Genomic DNA, 16,540 nt, shown 5'->3' on the forward strand with positions numbered 1-16,540 from the left:
TGGTTCCACATTATTAATTAGAAACAGTGCTCAGTGCTAATCAGAAATTTTAACTGCAAATAACAATATCAATCAACCAAATGAAAGGCACTCCACAAGTAAAAGAAATGATAAAAGATTGACAGGTAAGAAAATGTATGTATACAACCAAAATGGATAATACTAAATCAATGCCTACATAGAGAAAAGTAATCAGTAATCCCTCTCAAACCAAAAAAAAAAAAAAAAAATTTGCTGCTAGACTAATTGAGACAGAAAAGGAAAAAGAAAATACACATCATTCCATCTCATGTTCATGACTTGGACGCATCAATATACTTTCTGATTCAAGCTCAGCCAGCAATGGACCACTTGCCTCCCCAAACCTCAGATTCCTAAAACTTGACAAAAGTCCAAAAACTACAAAACCAGCAATGACAACCCCAATTGCATGAACAACAAACAACAGATTTACCAAAGCCACAGCCCTCATACCATCCTCTTCAAGCTCACAATGAACATCGGCATTTGAACCACCAGGCAAAAGCACCATTTTATTACACCCTTTTAAAACAAATGCATCAGTATACAAACATAAACCAGCTTGCAACAACCAAGTCCCTTTAAAAACCAATCCAGTGGACAACAAAAACTCGGCGAAGAAGGCGGTTGGTTTAACGGACAAAACCAAGCAAGAACCAGCACAAACAAGAGTCAATTGAGCCAGCAGTTCATAAACAACACTCCCGAGACCCGTGATCCCAACCCCAATAACAGAATACTCAACAAGAAAGGCTATGGCAGCGTAGATATAGATGAAACTCTCATTGAAAAGAAAATGATCAAGATTTTCATAAAGAACAAAGAAAATGGTAAGTACCCAGAAGAGACAAAGGGATGCAAAATGTTGGAAAAAGGAGAAACGGTAAGTGGGGTGGCCTGAAATGGAGAGAAAAAAGAAAATTTGACAGAAAGAAGCGATGGGGAGAGCAATTGAGAGGATGTAAAGATCCAAGTTTTTCCATTTGGGATTGGAGAAGTACCATGGTTTTGATTTGAATAAAGATGGGTTTTTGAGGTAGAGAGAGGAGGAACAAAGGAGGCGTCGGATCCCTATAGGGACAAAGAAGAGACATGCTGACAAATGGGTTGCTAAAGAAGCCATTTTTATGGTGTGGGTTCCTTCCTGTCGGTGTATCTTTTGATCTCTCTGTTTGTTGGTGTCTCTGTTTTTTGGTCTTCGACGGGTGGGAAGCAAGGAAAAGCAAGCAACTAATGTGCAAAGCGCAAACTCAATTTCTTTGGCCGCATCGTGAGGGCTGACTTTCAGTGCTTTAAAAAAACCTCACTTTATTTCTTTTACTACAATGACCATATAAAAACATTGAAATAGGTGACATTATTGGTCACTGGATATGTCATTTTTTTCATTTCTATATATTTTCTCTCTTTCTTTTCTTGTTGTAAGAAACAGATGTCAACATAAACTGGGTTGTCTTCCCTGCTTTCTTCTTCTTTTCTTGTTCAGAGATCTTCTGCTGGAATCGCTTTCCCTGAACCAACTGCAAATATAACATTAGGTATTTTGCCTCAAAACACATTGAATTAATACTTTCTGCAATTATATTCATTATGATTTTGCAGTACTTAAATCCCAAGTCTCAACCGTTCATAACATGGAAATTTTCACATAAGACTTGTATGGAAGCCATATGAACTTTCACATCAAATTTTATAGCTCTGTAATGTTATACAAATTTTTCCTTTTTCTTTTTTGAATTTACTCTCATTGTAAAAATAAATATTTAATTCTTTGCAGCCTTAGCCAGGCCGGTAGGATGGTTCCATTTTGGAATCCAGCCAGGTAGGTAGCAGCATAAATCACTGCGTTAACAAGTGGAAGTCAATTTGTTGTTAACACAAAAGATTTATGTTTGAGTCTAGATCAAGGACAATAACATGCTTTCTTACACGCATACTAGTATGCTCTTCATCAAAACCACGGCACAATCGGGGCAATGAAGTTAAAAACCAGGAAGGAATGCTAAAACTCAGGGCGCCAGCCCTGAAGAGTAGACGCCAATTTCTGCCGCTGAAGAGCAGCTCTCCCTTCTGTTGCATGCATTAGCGAGATTTGATGATTCTGCTATGGGATATCCATTTTGCCTAGCATGAACGAATTTCTAAATAAAACTTGCAGAAACCAACTCGTGAATTTAACTTGCGCAGATCATTTTGCCCTGAAGTAGATGTAGGTCAATCTAACAGGCATGCATTCTATTGGTCCATTCCGAATTCGTTTTTGCTTCTAATTTTCTCTTGTTAAGACAAAATAGCAGTATAAACATACACATGGTGAACAGAAAAAGTGCATTTGGCTTTTGCTATAATGATTCAGAACATTCTAATGACTTTGAAAGTTCTTTTTCCTCATCACATGCTCATTCCTCGCCGACTATTCTGGTTGTTAACCTTCCAAAAGGAATGTTGTCCACATGCACAGGTGGTAGCACCCAAGAAGCTGGGACTTGGAATGCAAGCTGGAATATCTTGAATCAAGCACTTTCTTTCCAATTAGTTCTTGCCTTCTGGGGTCAAAAACCAAGCAAAGTCCTGGGATTTTATTTCCACCGCGAAATATAACTCCGGAGAGATTCTAAATTCGACGGTCAGGATCGTCCTATGAATGATCTAAAAGACCCCATTCTCTAAGGAAACAGCCAGTAGATTTCCAGATCCAGATTTTGCTCTCCTGGAAATTTGGGGACCATAAGTTGCAAATAGAATGCAATTCATATACGTGTTCCCAAAACTAAAATCCAAGCCATCCGTATGTGTGGCTCCTAATGCTTCATGGACTTCTCCACTCACCAGGCTCCAATAAAAAACCCAAGGCTCTCGAATTGACGCCAAAAAAATATCCCCTCTTCACGTACAAAGGGAGCAAAACCCCATCAAATCTTTACCCATCACAAGTTCTAAGCAACTTAGACAAACCAATCTATTCTTCCATAGCAGCTGGAGGAATGGCTACTTCGATTTCGGCAACTGGGTTTAAGGGAGGTTTAGGAACTTCCTTCTATGGAAGTTGGGGTACTTCAATAGTTGGTGAAGACTATGCCATGCTTGCCAAGTCAGTTCCCAACCATGTTCGAGTTGCAAAGCCTGTAAGAGCACAGCCTATGATGAAGAACGTCAATGAAGGAAAAGGTCTGTTTGCTCCTATTGTGGTTGTTACACGCCAAATTATTGGCAAGAAGAGGTTCAATCAGTTCAGAGGAAAAGCAATTGCCTTGCACTCGCAGGTACCATTTACTACTCCTACCTATTTACTTAACTTAGTTGAATTACCAAGTCTTTCCTGGATAACAGATGAGAAATACTGAGATTTGAGAACTTGTGGAAAAGTTTCTGTGGTTCGCTGCTTATATTTCAAAATGGAACTTTATTTTTGTTGTCTGATGATGCATAATTTTGCTTAATCCAGACAGTTTTCAGAGCTAGTAACAAACCAGGTTCCCAACTATTCTGATAATGTTATTGAATTCCTCTATTTCTCTCAAATGTTTTTTCAGGTAATTACTGAATTCTGCAAATCAATAGGGGCTGATTCTAAACAAAGGCAAGGATTGATTCGTCTGGCCAAGAAGAATGGGGAGAGGCTTGGATTCCTTGCATGATGATGACCACACACGTGTATTTTGTCTTGACTATTAGACATGTTCAAGTTATAGTTCATTCCAAGGGCGTCCAGATGTAAATACATTCATCATCTGGGTTTTCCTTGGGAATTAGAATGTAAACCAGATACCTTTCCTTCATATGTATTTTCAATCTTCAGTTTAGTTGTACTATTTAATTTACAGACCATTGAAATAAAACTCAGAAACGACCACCATCAATGAACATAACAACTTAAAACGATTTAGATTAGAATCAACCATCTGACGTTTCAGAATTGAAAGCTTTAATTTCTGTTGGAACATATCGGTAGTTACCATCAGGTCTTGCTTTTTTTAATTATAATCATGGAGCGTTAAGGAAGGGAAGTAGGCAGGTAGCAAGGTACCAGATGAAAGATGCTTAGGTCTGAACCAGAGACCACCACCTACCAGAGTGATAAATATCAGACTAAATCTTCAACTTTTAAGCATGATAAAATTCCCTAATCTGGTTTAGGGAGGTCCAAGTAGCAATAAAAAAAAAAACATTGCAAAGCACAGTTTTATTCCAATAACAGATCCTTAAGGCCGCCAGCAAAGTGGAATCCATCACAAGAATTCTTTAACAGAAGATTTCAGGAAGATCAACAGAAGCATGAGACAGGAAATTAAACCCTTAAGTGATATGGTAAACTTTTCAATATGTCGTTAGAATATCAAAAATATCTGAACATAGAACTTGATTGTTGATGGTATTACATTCAAAAAAACTCACATGCAACATATTTCAACTACCTAGTCGTCTCGGCGCACAGAGCACAAAAATAAGCAACAAATTACAGTACTTCTGGCCACAATTTGGCAGTAGAAGAGTACAAGCCCCACAAAAAAAATCAGCAAAGAGTTCACACATTGTATCGACCTTTCGCTGATCTTTCCCTCCGAGAGTCATCCTGCAATGTTTTAAGCAGTCAGTTGCAGTAAAAAAATATGCACTCAAAATCACAAGTACAATTCAAATTACACTTACGTGGAAGCTATAGGTAATTTTATCATTGAAATCAATGATCTCCTTCCACTTCCTCCCAATGCCCATCTACATCACAGGGTTCCAATTAGCATCGTCAATAAGTATGTCATTCACAGAATTTCAAACGAACACAACCAATCATTATAAGCATGGGCTAAATGACACTAAGTAACCAGAGCTTCAGTGTGCTTCTGCAATTTATGCATTCCAACAACAGAAGATGGTAATGTGATCTAGACTCTTTCTTTTAGAAACAAAAATTATGAACATAGTTTACTTGCCAAAAATATGAGCTATAAAGAGATCAGAAACTATATTATACATGTGAGAGGAAACATCACCACCAGAAGATAACCCTATGCCCAACTGCAACAAGGCATCAATTGCCATCATGCTATATTTGCCTAATTCTTCATAAACTAATCAAGGATGAAATGAAAGGGGTACCCCTAGATATATAGTTGCATTTCTTCTACATGATAAATGAAAGCATGAATCCATCTTTGCAACAAAAGCCTTAGACCATTACAAATATTAAAAGAAAATTTCTGCACTGACTGACCAATCAGATAGAACTGAACATGGTATTGACTTATTGGAGCAGTAGAATCATCATTAACAGTATGAGCAAATATTCCATGTACATAAACTTGAAGCAATTTCTTAGAGTGATCACTGACGATAGATTATAGCAGAAAGGCTCATGACCCATAAGAACTCAAGCAATAAAACTAATTCAGAAACAGCACAGAATTCCTAATTCAACAAAAAAATAGATTCTGATTCAAAGTATGAATAAATACTAAGATCTAGACCTGGGCAGCCTCATTTGTAGCTGTCTTAGTCCACAATGCAAGCTTGTCCTGCCTTTGGCGTACACTAGCAACTACGCCACAAATCTCATCTGCTTCATCAAATTGCTCCCCAATCAATGCCATCATCTGCCCAACAAAAACTGCTCAGTCAGCCAAACTACCACCCATCTACTATAGATAAGAGAAAATTTGTAAACATAACAGTCAGGACTCAAGAAGCCTACAGTTTCAAGCCACATGTTATCAAGAATAGGCTTTCTGTTGATAGTGACAGACCACTTTCCTCCATTAGCACACTCAGGATCTTCCCATTTGGGCTCAATTCCAGCCTTAAACAAGTGGAAATCAGCATTTCCAGGCAACTTGCTGGGCTTGAATATTTGATCATACAAACTGCAGCATGACAAAAGTATTTTGAGTTTCACATTTCAAATTAAACAAAGAAAATAACAAGGCAAATAACAGGAACAAACTCAAGTTCCCTTGAAGCTACAGAGGGGAGATACCAATAAACTAAATCATAAGAAAAATGGACAAATTTAATGAACTCAAGTCATGCTAACAATTCAGATATGACCATATCCCAGAAAACAACAACCTCCAATGGCAATCCATTTCTTAGGAACCAAAACAAAAAGCAAAATTCCCTTTCCTCTTTTAAACAAACAAAATCTCCAATAAATCAATAATCATAGAGAAAAAAAACTAAAAAACAACAGAAGCACATTAGTAACTAAAGAAAGCAACCCAACAAAGAAAAGTGAAAACCCAAATAGAAAAGAACTTCTTCAAACGACAACAAAACCGATCCACTGAGCCAAGAAATACAATCATAATCAATCAAAACCAGCAAAAAATTAACAGATCTTAATAATATAGACAAAATGGAGAAATGGGGTTTTGATAAAAATACCACCAAAATTCTTCAACGGTGTCAAAGGTGTAAACTTTGCGTAGAGAGGTACCCCAAGCGGCGCCTTGTTTGGGCTTCGATTGGTTATCAAACCAAAACGTCCACTTTCTCTCAAGCTTATGTGGCTGCTTCTCTGCCCCTATTGCCGCTACCTCTGCTTCCACTGCCGCCGCCGCTGGGGCGCTAACTTCCATCGCCGCCTCACTTGCCATTCGTTTTTCTTCTTGTGTTTTTCTTCACTTCCTTTTGTCTCTTCAAAGAGGAACTGGAAAGCAAAGAGGGAGATATTTCAGATTTGGGTTCTATTTTGTACTTTTGGGATTTGGGCTGTTAATGGGCTCTGAGCTTGGGCTTAAAATATTACTATCACAAGGTTGAGTTTTTTTCAATGGGCTTTCGCTAATGGGCTTTAAGGCCCATTTGTGGTTTCATCCTTGCTTTTTTTTTTTCCTTGGATACATTTAGAACTCAAGTCAAAATTTGATGACTAATCAATTAAAAATATTTTTTATTATAATAAATATATATGAATTTATATTTGATATACTATTACTTTCAAGTAAAATATAGTATATCAATTATTAAATTTTTTTTTTGTTTCTCATACAAAGTTCTCGAATCCTTATGGTTTCCAAAAAAAAATAAAAAGTGGATATTTGAAACGTAGTTTCATAAAATTTAAACAAATATATTTATATTTGATGTAATATTAATATATTATATACTCTTTCAATTTAAAAGTTTATATTCGAACCATATTAATGCATTATTTCTATACATGGTTAATTAAGGTATCATATATTATATTTTCTCTTGAAGGTTGAGGCAAGATATATCGTAGTCAAGTTCCTATTCCAGCTTCCATTATATCAAATCAAACTTCTATTTTAATTAAAAGTTTTCAAATGAAACATTTGAGTATTTAATTTATTAATAAATAAGAGCAAAATTCAAGTCTTGTAATTTCATTTGGATAAGACTTGTTGAATTTATTTGGATTGCGTGCCTCAATTTTGTTCCGTGGTCACTAGTGCTATTACCTTCGGAATTGGTCCTTTCTTGCTTACTTGATAAGCCAGAGGGGCACAAAATCCAGTTAAGATTTGCAACATTTCCAAGAAAAGTGTAACAATAAAATAAATAAAAGGAAATTCGGATGCCGATTCAATTGCTTGGTGAATGTATGGCTGACAGCGTCATTGGACCCATTTGTCTGAAGATGCCAGATGTTGGGGTTGAAAAGAGGAATTGTCGTGGATAGCAGAAGTCTATGCCACATGCCAGTGGGCCAAGGAGCTTCCTTGCATGGCTGCCACGCAGGGAAATCACTCTATAAACAGATGCTAAGCTACCCCTTTCACACAGAAGAAGAATCACAAGGGGAAAAAAAAAACAGTGAGAATTAAGAGAAATGGCTTCCGGGGTGGAAAATGAGGCACTGGCAACTGAGGCTCCTTTTGCACCTGTGACTTATGAGAGGAGAGTCAGGAATGACTTGGAAGACAAACTCCCAAAACCTTGTAAGTTCTTGGTATCAGATTACTTTTTCTAAGCTCTACCCCCTATTTCAGGAAAGGCTATTCGTTTGTAAATTACCCCAGTCGATTATTTTTGTGGGATTTTAATTTTGCTGTCCACCATGCACTAGGTTTGTATCTGCATAAAAGATCTACGATGGTATTGAAAGAAATTAAGCTAATTTCTCTGTTTTGTATGTATATTTATACTCAGATATGCCCAGAGCTTTGGTGGCTTCGGATACAGAACACCCAAATGGAACACCAGGCCACAGGCATAACCAATTGAGTGTCCTTCAGCAGCATGTGGCATTTTTCGACCAAGATGACAACGGAATCGTTTACCCTTGGGAGACTTTCACTGGTGAACAGCCTAACTGCCGCTCGAATTTCATTTCCCTAATATTGTCTGACCAATTAGAATGATAATTTCATTTCTAAAACAGGACTGCGAGCCATGGGCTTCAATCCACTTGCCTCTCTTGTCATAGCGGCTGTCATCAATGTTGCATTGAGCTATGTCACACTTCCAGTAAGTTTGCTTCGCTGACTATTACTCTGATGATTAGGGAACTTGTTTCTCTACCATGTTGGGTTTCCAGATTGTAACTCAAATGTTTGAATTGGAAATTTGAGTAGTTTCAATGTCATTGTTCCTTACCTGATTTGAATGGAAAAATTTGTTGCTTGGTTATCAGGAGGAAAAAAAAGCTAAAGCAAGTGGAAAAGTAATGTAAAAAGGAAAGGCATACTACTTTTACACACAATTATGCACCACAAAGCATATGCCTAGCATATTTATGTCTTTATCACCCATCTATTTAGCTTTATATAAAGTAATTTATACTTCATTATGAAGCTAAATTATGCAATTAACTGAACAGATAACAAAGTCAGAACCTGTTTGAGGAGTTTTTGCATTACACGGCATCTAAATTCAGAAAGAATGTGTGCTCGAGCAAGAAGTAAATAGAAGCTTATAGAGTATGATAATGAAAATATTCAATGTTCGTTTTCCAGGGGTGGCTGCCTTCACCTTTCTTCCCTGTTTATATTCACAACATACACAGAGCGAAGCATGGAAGTGACTCAGGCACTTACGACACTGAAGGGAGGTAAATAAGCGTGTCTACTAAGCAAGACACTATTTTGTTTTCCCGCAACAACATTTGACAAAAGTCTTGTTGTCAAGTTCATGTGCACTCTTTTTTGTTTCTGTAACAAAGGAAATTAAGGAAATCAATGACAATTAATCCGCCATGATGTCTTCATCACTGAATTCATAGAGCATGAACTTTGTTCTACCATTCTTATTTTGCAACGGGATTGCAGGTTTACTCCAGTGTACATTGAAAACATGTTTAGCAAATATGCTCGTACAGTACCGGACAAGTTCACACTCAGAGAGATCTGGAACATGACTGAGGGGAACCGACAGGCATTTGACTTCTTTGGCTGGTTTGTTTCCTCAGTGCCCATTTCTTTTCCGTTTCAAATTAGTAGCCTTCTCATGGAGAACTTTCTTCTAACATTTGATTATGGCTTGGAAATGCAGGATTGCTAGTAAGTTGGAGTGGGGTTTACTATATGTCCTTGCAAGGGATGAGGAGGGCATGCTGTCTAAGGAAGCTGTAAGACGATGCTTTGACGGTAGCTTGTTCGAGTACTGTGCTCAAAGGCGCACAGGTGGCAAGGAGAAGACGGGTTAATCCTATGCTAGTTCCCTCTGTAAATTTTCTTCTCTAGTTTTATTTGCACCTGGTCTTTGTCTTGTATATGCTGCCAATGCAGACTCTTCTTAGCCTAAGTTTAAGGACCATTACGCCAAAAGAGATGCAGACAGGTTTGTTGAGGTACGGATTTGGCATGTAATTGTCTGACTGGTCTGGTAAATGTGGTTTTGTTTTCCATGCAAATAATCTGATCATAATGCTATTAACATTCCAGTCATAGAAATTAAGCACCAAGAGGATTACTTTCCATTAAAAAGAGGTCTTTCTTTTTCTCTGATTTATGAACTACTTTCTCCTCTCCCAAACAGAGAAATTAAGTAGAGACCTGGAGGGCAGGGGAGCCGGATTTCATCCATAGCTCATCAGTTTCAACTAAAGGAAAATATTTGGCCATCTATTTCTATGTTGTTCACTTTTCTTTCAGTGAATGAATTATTAATCAGACTTTCATTGAACTTATTGTTCTAGCATCACTGATAACAAAAGAAAAAAAATCTGTAAAGGGTAGTATAATGTAGCAAAACTCTTCTTCCCCATCAAAGAAAAACAGGAAAACAAGAGAAAAATTGCATGTGATCAATTATTGATACCAATATGAGCTGAGGTAAAGCTATAATGTCGTACCGAATCTGACCCGACTAAGTCCGCAGCCTCATCCGCAGCCGGGTACACTGTGTCTGCAGCCAAGTAGTTCATGGCAGCAGACTTAAGACTGCAGGCTGCAGCCGAAGCTGCACAATGGTCTGCAGCCAGGCAGCTTCAACTGCAGCCGAGGGTACACCGAATAGTTTATGATTAGTTTATGCCAACAGGTTTCCTCTAATCTTGATATTGCAGTGGGCAATGGAGAAAATATAAAATTTTCACATGATGAATGGATGGAGAGAATCATACTGGTCCATGCTTTTGCAGAATTTTTGCGTTAGTTCAAAATAAAAATGGTAAAATCGCTGAATTTGACAGATGAGAATGAGAAATTGGATTTGGAATATACATCTTAGAAGACAGTTGTTTGGATAGGAGATTGAGCAATGGGAGAATCTAAGGGAAGCCCTTCGTGAGTTTTAGATTGGCAAAGAATTAACAGATGAGCTGGAATAGAAAAAAGAAGCAAATGAAATTTATGCTGTCAAGTCTTTTTGTAAATATGCACTGGTCACTAATGAAAATGTGGATGGTATTTGGAAATAAGTATAGGCAAACCTAACACCATATAGAGTGGAGGCATTCGTATGGTAGCTCCTCCATGGTAAGATTGCAGTGAAAGATAAACTAACAAAGAGAGGCGTGCCTCTGGGAAATGCAATGCAATGCGTGCTGTATAATAGTGAAAGGGAAACAAGTCAACACTTGTTCGTTGAGTGTTTTGAAACATGGAAAGTTTGGACGGACTGATGCAAGGCATGGGAGGTTTTATGGAGTTCACCAAAAGACATAAGAACATTCTTTGAAGCTTGGAACGATTGCCAAGTAGGTATGAAAGATAGAAGGTTGTGGAAAATGGCATATTTCGCAACTGTGTGGACAATTTGGAAGTGCAAGATTGAGGTGGTATTCGAAGGATGGGAGGGGGATAGTGAGAAATGCTGTGATTCAGCAAGGTTGAGAGCAGCAACTTGGAGGAATGCAAAAAGGCCGAAAGAATTCTCATCAGTTTTAAACACGTATAAACAGATACCAACGTCAAATCAGACCAAAAAGAAAGTTAAAGAAAGAACGGGAGTTGAATGGGAACTGCCGCAACAAGATCAAATGAAATTTAACGTCAATGGGACGGCACGAAGATGCCTGGGACTTGCGAGAATTGATGGTATACTACGAAACCACAAAGGAGAAGTCAAAGTCATATTTTCCAAATCCATAGGATCAGCTGATTCAAATTTAGTTGAAATATTAGTAATAGGGGAAGCTTTTATAATCTTCACGTCGTAAAGATGGAGGAACGACCAAAAACTAGTGATAAAAAGTGACTCTTCAAACGCTATTAAGTGTATAAGTCAATCGCACACTGCACCTTAGGTTTTGATGTAATCTTGAGCACTAAAGCTGTAGGTTTTGTTCTTTTTAGGGTACTGAGCAGGGACCGATGTGAGGAAATATTGGGAAGATATGCCATAGGAATCAAAGGGTTACCAACCAATTTTTATGCTTTTAGTGCTATGCTTTCTTCACTGTTTGCACCTTTATAACATGTTTGGTTGGGGGAATGGCTAAGTCATCCCCCTTTTATTCTCAAAGAATTTTGATTCTTTTGTTTGGTTGAAAAATAATCCAAGGAATAGTCATTTAGAAATGACTATTTTCTAAAATCCTTTAAAACCACGGAATAACTAATACTACCTTCCCCATAGTATTAACTATTCCATGGTTGAGAAATAAATTCAAAAATTGATAAAGATAAAAATACCTCTTACAAGTTTAAAAAATTACAACTTCATTTGTATAAAATATTTTTTCTCTCTCCTCTTTCTCTCACTTAATTCCAATTTTTAATAAAATATTAAAATTTTAAAATATTAATATTAAATTATAAAATAAAAATATTAATATTTAAATTATCAATTATTAATAAAATAAATTATAAATTATTCATATTTAAAAGCAAAATAAATTAAAAATAAATAAACATAATATCATTTAAATTATATAAACAATATTAATAATTAAATCATCAATTATTAATATTTTAAATAAATTACCAATTATTAATATTTAAAAAATAAAATAAAATAAAAAACTAATCATAATAATATTTTAATTAAATAAAATATTAATATTTAAATTATCTATTATTAATATTTTAAATAAATAATTGATTATTAATTTTTTAAAATAAAATAATTGATCATAATAATATTTAAATTAAATAAAATATTAATATTTTAAAATATAAATAATTAAATTATAAATAAATATTAATATTGAAATTATCAATTATTAATATTTTAAATAAATTATCAATTATTAATATTTTAAAATAAAATAAATAAAAATTAATCATAATAATATTTAAATTAAATAAAATATTAATATTTAAATTATCAATTATTAATATTTTAAAATAAAATAAATAAAAATTAATCATAATAATATTTAAATTAAATAAAATATTAATATTTAAATTATCAATTATTAATATTTTAAAATAAAATAAATAAAAATTAATCATAATAATATTTTAAATTAAATAAAATATTAACATTTAAATTATTAATTATTAATATTTTAATTAAATTCTAAATTATTAATATTTAAAAAATCTAATAAAAATAAAATATCATATAAATAATAAATGGTGTTTTTTATTTTTTTTTTATTTCAAAATTATTATTACTAATCAAATATTACAATAAATTATAATAATTATTCCTGTTATATTTTTTTGGTCATACCAAATTAAACAATAACTATTATATTTTATTTTCATCTTTTTTTATTTTTATATAATAATTATTTTATTTTATTTTTATTTATTTTACCCACTAAACGTACCATTATAAAATGTTCTTTCCCCTCACAGCTGGAATGAAATTATATGAATATATTTTAAAAAAAAAAAGTTCATGGCAGTACCACTCAAGTCTGCAACCTGGTACACCGAATCTGCATTCTTTATAATTATGTAGATCTGTTTATAAAAATACGAATATGCCAGAGAAGTAGCTGGAAGGCGGCTAAAGGCTAATTGGGTAAAGGCAAACTGAAATTGTTTGAAGTCAAAGGTGGGCTTCAATCTTGGTAAATACGACAAATATTTTATACCGCCTTGATTGATAAATTAATGAGATTGCACGAAACACTAAAAAGAGAATCAATTGAATATTTGGCAGACCAATTGTTGAGGTACTTTTGCATTTATGATATTTTAAGGCTACCAGCGTTTGTCATCCTCTGAAAGAATTGTGAATATAAGGAGCTTCCTTGCTTACCAAAAGCCCACATCATCAGAAAGAAAAGCAACCAGGGGAAGACAAGAAAAATGGAGAAGGCAGCTATTCCAACTCAGGCACCCAGGGCACCAGTGACTGGTGAAAGAAAGATTCGAGATGACCTGGAAGAAAAATTACCAAAGCCCTGTAACATTTTACTCTCTTTCTTTCTCTTTCTGCTTTTGTTTTTAAATTTCATTACTTAATGATAGTACCCATATCTGTATCTTGTGATCAACTCAAGTATTGATTTAGTTAATTAAAACCCAGAAATGTCCTCAAACCTTCTAATGTAGCAAATCTGGCACTTCCTCTTATGGAATCACATGTTGGCATCTCATTCTAATGTATCCGTTTTTCTTTTCTTTTTTTGGACTCGCCAAAAATATGAGACCAGATTTGGCTAGAGCACTGGAAGCTCCTGATGTGGAACATCCTAATGGAACAGCAGGACGTGAGAATAATGGCATGAGTGTTCTTCAGCAACATGTTGCCTTTTTTGATCAAGACAACAATGGAATTATTTATCCCTGGGAGACTTACAGAGGTAAATTTCCATAGTCCAAGCTATTCATATCAACTGTTATGATTATTTTGCCTTTCTCCAATTTAATTTCATTTTTTTTTTTTACTCTTTCACTATGTGAAAACCAGGTATACGGGATCTTGGTTTCAATCCAATTATCTCTTTTTTCATCGCAATTCTCATCAATTTATCATTGAGTTATGCTACTCTCCCTGTAAGTTAATGTTGTATTTTCTTCAATAAAAATATATATACCCCACCAAAATGCTGATATTTCATTGACGATTTTTTACAGGGATGGCTGCCAAATCCGTTGCTTCCTGTCTACATAGATAATATACACAAAGCTAAGCATGGAAGTGATTCAGCAACATTTGACACTGAAGGAAGGTTAGCATATTCTCATAAATTTGAAATGTTAAAACATGAGGCTTCGAAGTTCCTTTAACCATTCTTATGCAATGGGGGTTGCAGGTTTATGCCGGTGAATCTTGAGAACATTTTTAGCAAGTATGCTCGCACGGAACCTGACAAGTTAACTTTGGGAGAGGTTTGGCGGATGACTGAGGCAAATCGGGTGGTATATGACTTCAATGGCTGGTTGGTTGAAGGACCATTGTGTTATACTTTGGGGTTTTTTTATTAAGGAAATGCTCGTTTCAGAATGTTTCTCTTTTTCTAAGTTTGGTCATGGCTTTGCAGGATTATGAGCAAGTCAGAATGGTTGTTTCTGTATATAATTGCCAAGGACCAGAATGGTTTTCTGGCTAAAGAAGCTGTAAGGCGGTGTTTTGATGGAAGTTTGTTTGAGTACATAGCCAAAATGAATAAGGGTGGTGATAGAAAGAGCCGCTGAAAGCAGTGTTTGCTGCTGTTCGAGCAGGAGCTATCAGCAAATTTAATTGCTATTGCAGTTCTGATGTAGTAAGTGTTTTTGAAAGAATACTAAACCAAGCAAATAGTATACTGCATGTTGCAGATCAAAACACTAACTGCTATGGTTCTTCAAACATATCTGTATCAAATTCTTGTCATCATATTATTGGTTATTAGCAGGAAAAAAAAAATGCTAAGCAAGTGGAAAAGTGTTGAAAGTTAGTCTCTGCTTCAATACTCTGCTGGGAGTGAAGATATCAAAGTCGTATTGAAAAAGAAGGCCTTATCAGCCACTTACTTAGCTATTTAACTTTTTTGTTGTTTCAATTTTTTCTGCTATTTAGCTTTTTCGGTCAAGCAACGTGTTTGCTTGTGCACAATTGCAGCAAAGGACAGCTGACAATTTTAGTGGCTGCACCTTGTGTTAAGCAGCTTTTCCTTCAATTTTTTCTGCTATTTAGCTTTTTCAGTCAAGCAACGTGTTTGCTTTTGCACAATTGCAGCAAAGGACAACTGACAATTTTAGTGGCTGCACCTTGTGTTAAGCAGCTTTTCTTTATTTTAATATTTTACCTATTACTTTTATATTGTTAGTTGATATGGGACTTAATGTGTGAATGCAAAAAGCAGCCTTCTTCATTTTCCTTGCAAGTTTCTTTACTGGTTTGAAATGAGCCTCCTTTCTTGACCAAAATTTGACCAACAAGACTTTCTTTATACTTTTCATGAATATTTTTCAAAAAGTAATGTGAAAATGAAAGGCATATTACTTTTGTAAGCAATTATGGACTGCAAAGCATCTACCTATCATGTCTTTATCATCCATTTATTTATCATTAAATAAAGGAATTCATAGTAAATTATGAAGCTAAATTATGCAATTAAATGAATAGAAAGCAAAGATTGAAGCTATCAGAGGAGTTTTTGCATTACGTGGCCTCTTGATTCACAAAGAATTTGCGCTCAAGCAAGAAGTAAACAGAAGCTTATAGAGTATGAGGATATTCATTCCCTCTCTGTACCAGAAATTCCTTCTTTAGTCTCAATTTCACCTGGTCTTTATCTTGTATATACTGCCTATGCAGACTCTTATTTGCTTAAGTTCAGGACAATTACGCCAAAAGGGATGCAGACAGGTTTGTTGAGGTATGGATTTGGCATGTAATTGTCTAACTGGTCTGGTAAATGTGGTTTTGTTTTCCATGCAAATCATCTGATCATAATGCTAACCAAATTCCAGTCCAATTTAATACTCAATATAGCAAATAGAAATTAAACACCTAGAGGATTACTTTCCATTAAAAAGGTCTTTCTTTTTCTCTGATTTATGAGGCACTTTGTCTCCTTCCAAAGAGAGAAATTAAGGAAAGACGTGGAGAGCAGGGGAGCCGGGATTTTTCCATACCACTTCAGTTTTCAATTAAAATATTTGGCCATGAATTTCTATGTTGTTCACTTCTTCTAATATTTGATCATGGCTTGGAAATGCAGGATTGCTAGTAAGTTGGAGTGGGGGTTATTATATGTCCTTGCAAGGGATGGGGTGGGCATGCTGTCTAA

The 16,540-nt window shown here is 35.3% G+C and overlaps 5 protein-coding genes across 5 annotated transcripts; 3 read left to right on the plus strand and 2 right to left on the minus strand.

The window, feature by feature from the left end:
• Positions 1–99: 99 nt before the first annotated feature.
• On the minus strand, positions 100–1,366 carry LOC18603288 (uncharacterized). Its single transcript, XM_088805924.1, has one exon. It carries the CDS (start codon positions 1,142–1,144, stop codon positions 278–280), a length of 867 nt encoding a protein of 288 aa, XP_088662050.1. The 5' UTR covers positions 1,145–1,366; the 3' UTR covers positions 100–277.
• A 1,510-nt stretch (positions 1,367–2,876) lies between these two features.
• On the plus strand, positions 2,877–3,824 carry PGR5 (proton gradient regulation 5). Its single transcript, XM_007035171.3, has 2 exons — positions 2,877–3,284; positions 3,555–3,824. The coding sequence occupies exons 1-2, from the start codon at positions 3,006–3,008 to the stop codon at positions 3,657–3,659; spliced, it is 384 nt and encodes a 127-aa protein (XP_007035233.2). The 5' UTR covers positions 2,877–3,005; the 3' UTR covers positions 3,660–3,824.
• Positions 3,825–4,309: 485 nt separating this feature from the next.
• LSP1 (Eukaryotic initiation factor 4E protein) lies at positions 4,310–6,682 on the minus strand. Its single transcript, XM_007035172.3, has 5 exons — positions 6,400–6,682; positions 5,711–5,879; positions 5,487–5,612; positions 4,672–4,737; positions 4,310–4,594 (listed from the first exon to the last, which is right to left on the minus strand). The coding sequence occupies exons 1-5, from the start codon at positions 6,609–6,611 to the stop codon at positions 4,547–4,549; spliced, it is 621 nt and encodes a 206-aa protein (XP_007035234.1). The 5' UTR covers positions 6,612–6,682; the 3' UTR covers positions 4,310–4,546.
• A 1,052-nt stretch (positions 6,683–7,734) lies between these two features.
• On the plus strand, positions 7,735–9,835 carry LOC18603291 (peroxygenase-like). The gene is made up of 6 exons (XM_007035173.3): positions 7,735–7,919; positions 8,131–8,280; positions 8,363–8,448; positions 8,937–9,031; positions 9,249–9,374; positions 9,472–9,835. The coding sequence occupies exons 1-6, from the start codon at positions 7,811–7,813 to the stop codon at positions 9,623–9,625; spliced, it is 720 nt and encodes a 239-aa protein (XP_007035235.3). The 5' UTR covers positions 7,735–7,810; the 3' UTR covers positions 9,626–9,835.
• A 3,657-nt stretch (positions 9,836–13,492) lies between these two features.
• On the plus strand, positions 13,493–15,619 carry LOC108661797 (putative peroxygenase 3). The gene is made up of 6 exons (XM_018119953.2): positions 13,493–13,725; positions 13,976–14,125; positions 14,233–14,318; positions 14,400–14,494; positions 14,579–14,704; positions 14,807–15,619. Exons 1-6 carry the CDS (start codon positions 13,629–13,631, stop codon positions 14,958–14,960), a joined length of 708 nt encoding a protein of 235 aa, XP_017975442.2. The 5' UTR covers positions 13,493–13,628; the 3' UTR covers positions 14,961–15,619.
• The last annotated feature ends 921 nt before the right edge of the window (positions 15,620–16,540 follow it).

This window comes from Theobroma cacao, chromosome 4 (genome assembly GCF_053813885.1).
Source record: "Theobroma cacao isolate CCN51 chromosome 4, ASM5381388v1, whole genome shotgun sequence".
NCBI classification, from domain to species: Eukaryota; Viridiplantae; Streptophyta; class Magnoliopsida; order Malvales; family Malvaceae; genus Theobroma; species Theobroma cacao.

Bases quoted from the DNA above. Each gene is read 5' to 3' on its own strand.
- LOC18603288 (XM_088805924.1), bottom strand. From the start codon at position 1,144: ATGGCTTCTTTAGCAACCCATTTGTCAGCATGTCTCTTCTTTGTCCCT.
- PGR5 (XM_007035171.3), top strand. From the start codon at position 3,006: ATGGCTACTTCGATTTCGGCAACTGGGTTTAAGGGAGGTTTAGGAACT. The intron at 3,285-3,554 runs GTACCATTTACT...ATGTTTTTTCAG, and splicing joins CAATTGCCTTGCACTCGCAG to GTAATTACTGAATTCTGCAA.
- LSP1 (XM_007035172.3), bottom strand. From the start codon at position 6,611: ATGGCAAGTGAGGCGGCGATGGAAGTTAGCGCCCCAGCGGCGGCGGCA. The intron at 4,738-5,486 runs GTCTAGATCTTA...CCTGTGATGTAG, and splicing joins CTACAAATGAGGCTGCCCAG to ATGGGCATTGGGAGGAAGTG. The intron at 4,595-4,671 runs GTAAGTGTAATT...AAAACATTGCAG, and splicing joins AAATTACCTATAGCTTCCAC to GATGACTCTCGGAGGGAAAG.
- LOC18603291 (XM_007035173.3), top strand. From the start codon at position 7,811: ATGGCTTCCGGGGTGGAAAATGAGGCACTGGCAACTGAGGCTCCTTTT. The intron at 9,032-9,248 runs GTAAATAAGCGT...ACGGGATTGCAG, and splicing joins ACTTACGACACTGAAGGGAG to GTTTACTCCAGTGTACATTG. The intron at 9,375-9,471 runs GTTTGTTTCCTC...TTGGAAATGCAG, and splicing joins GCATTTGACTTCTTTGGCTG to GATTGCTAGTAAGTTGGAGT.
- LOC108661797 (XM_018119953.2), top strand. From the start codon at position 13,629: ATGGAGAAGGCAGCTATTCCAACTCAGGCACCCAGGGCACCAGTGACT. The intron at 14,319-14,399 runs GTAAGTTAATGT...GATTTTTTACAG, and splicing joins TGAGTTATGCTACTCTCCCT to GGATGGCTGCCAAATCCGTT. The intron at 14,495-14,578 runs GTTAGCATATTC...TGGGGGTTGCAG, and splicing joins ACATTTGACACTGAAGGAAG to GTTTATGCCGGTGAATCTTG.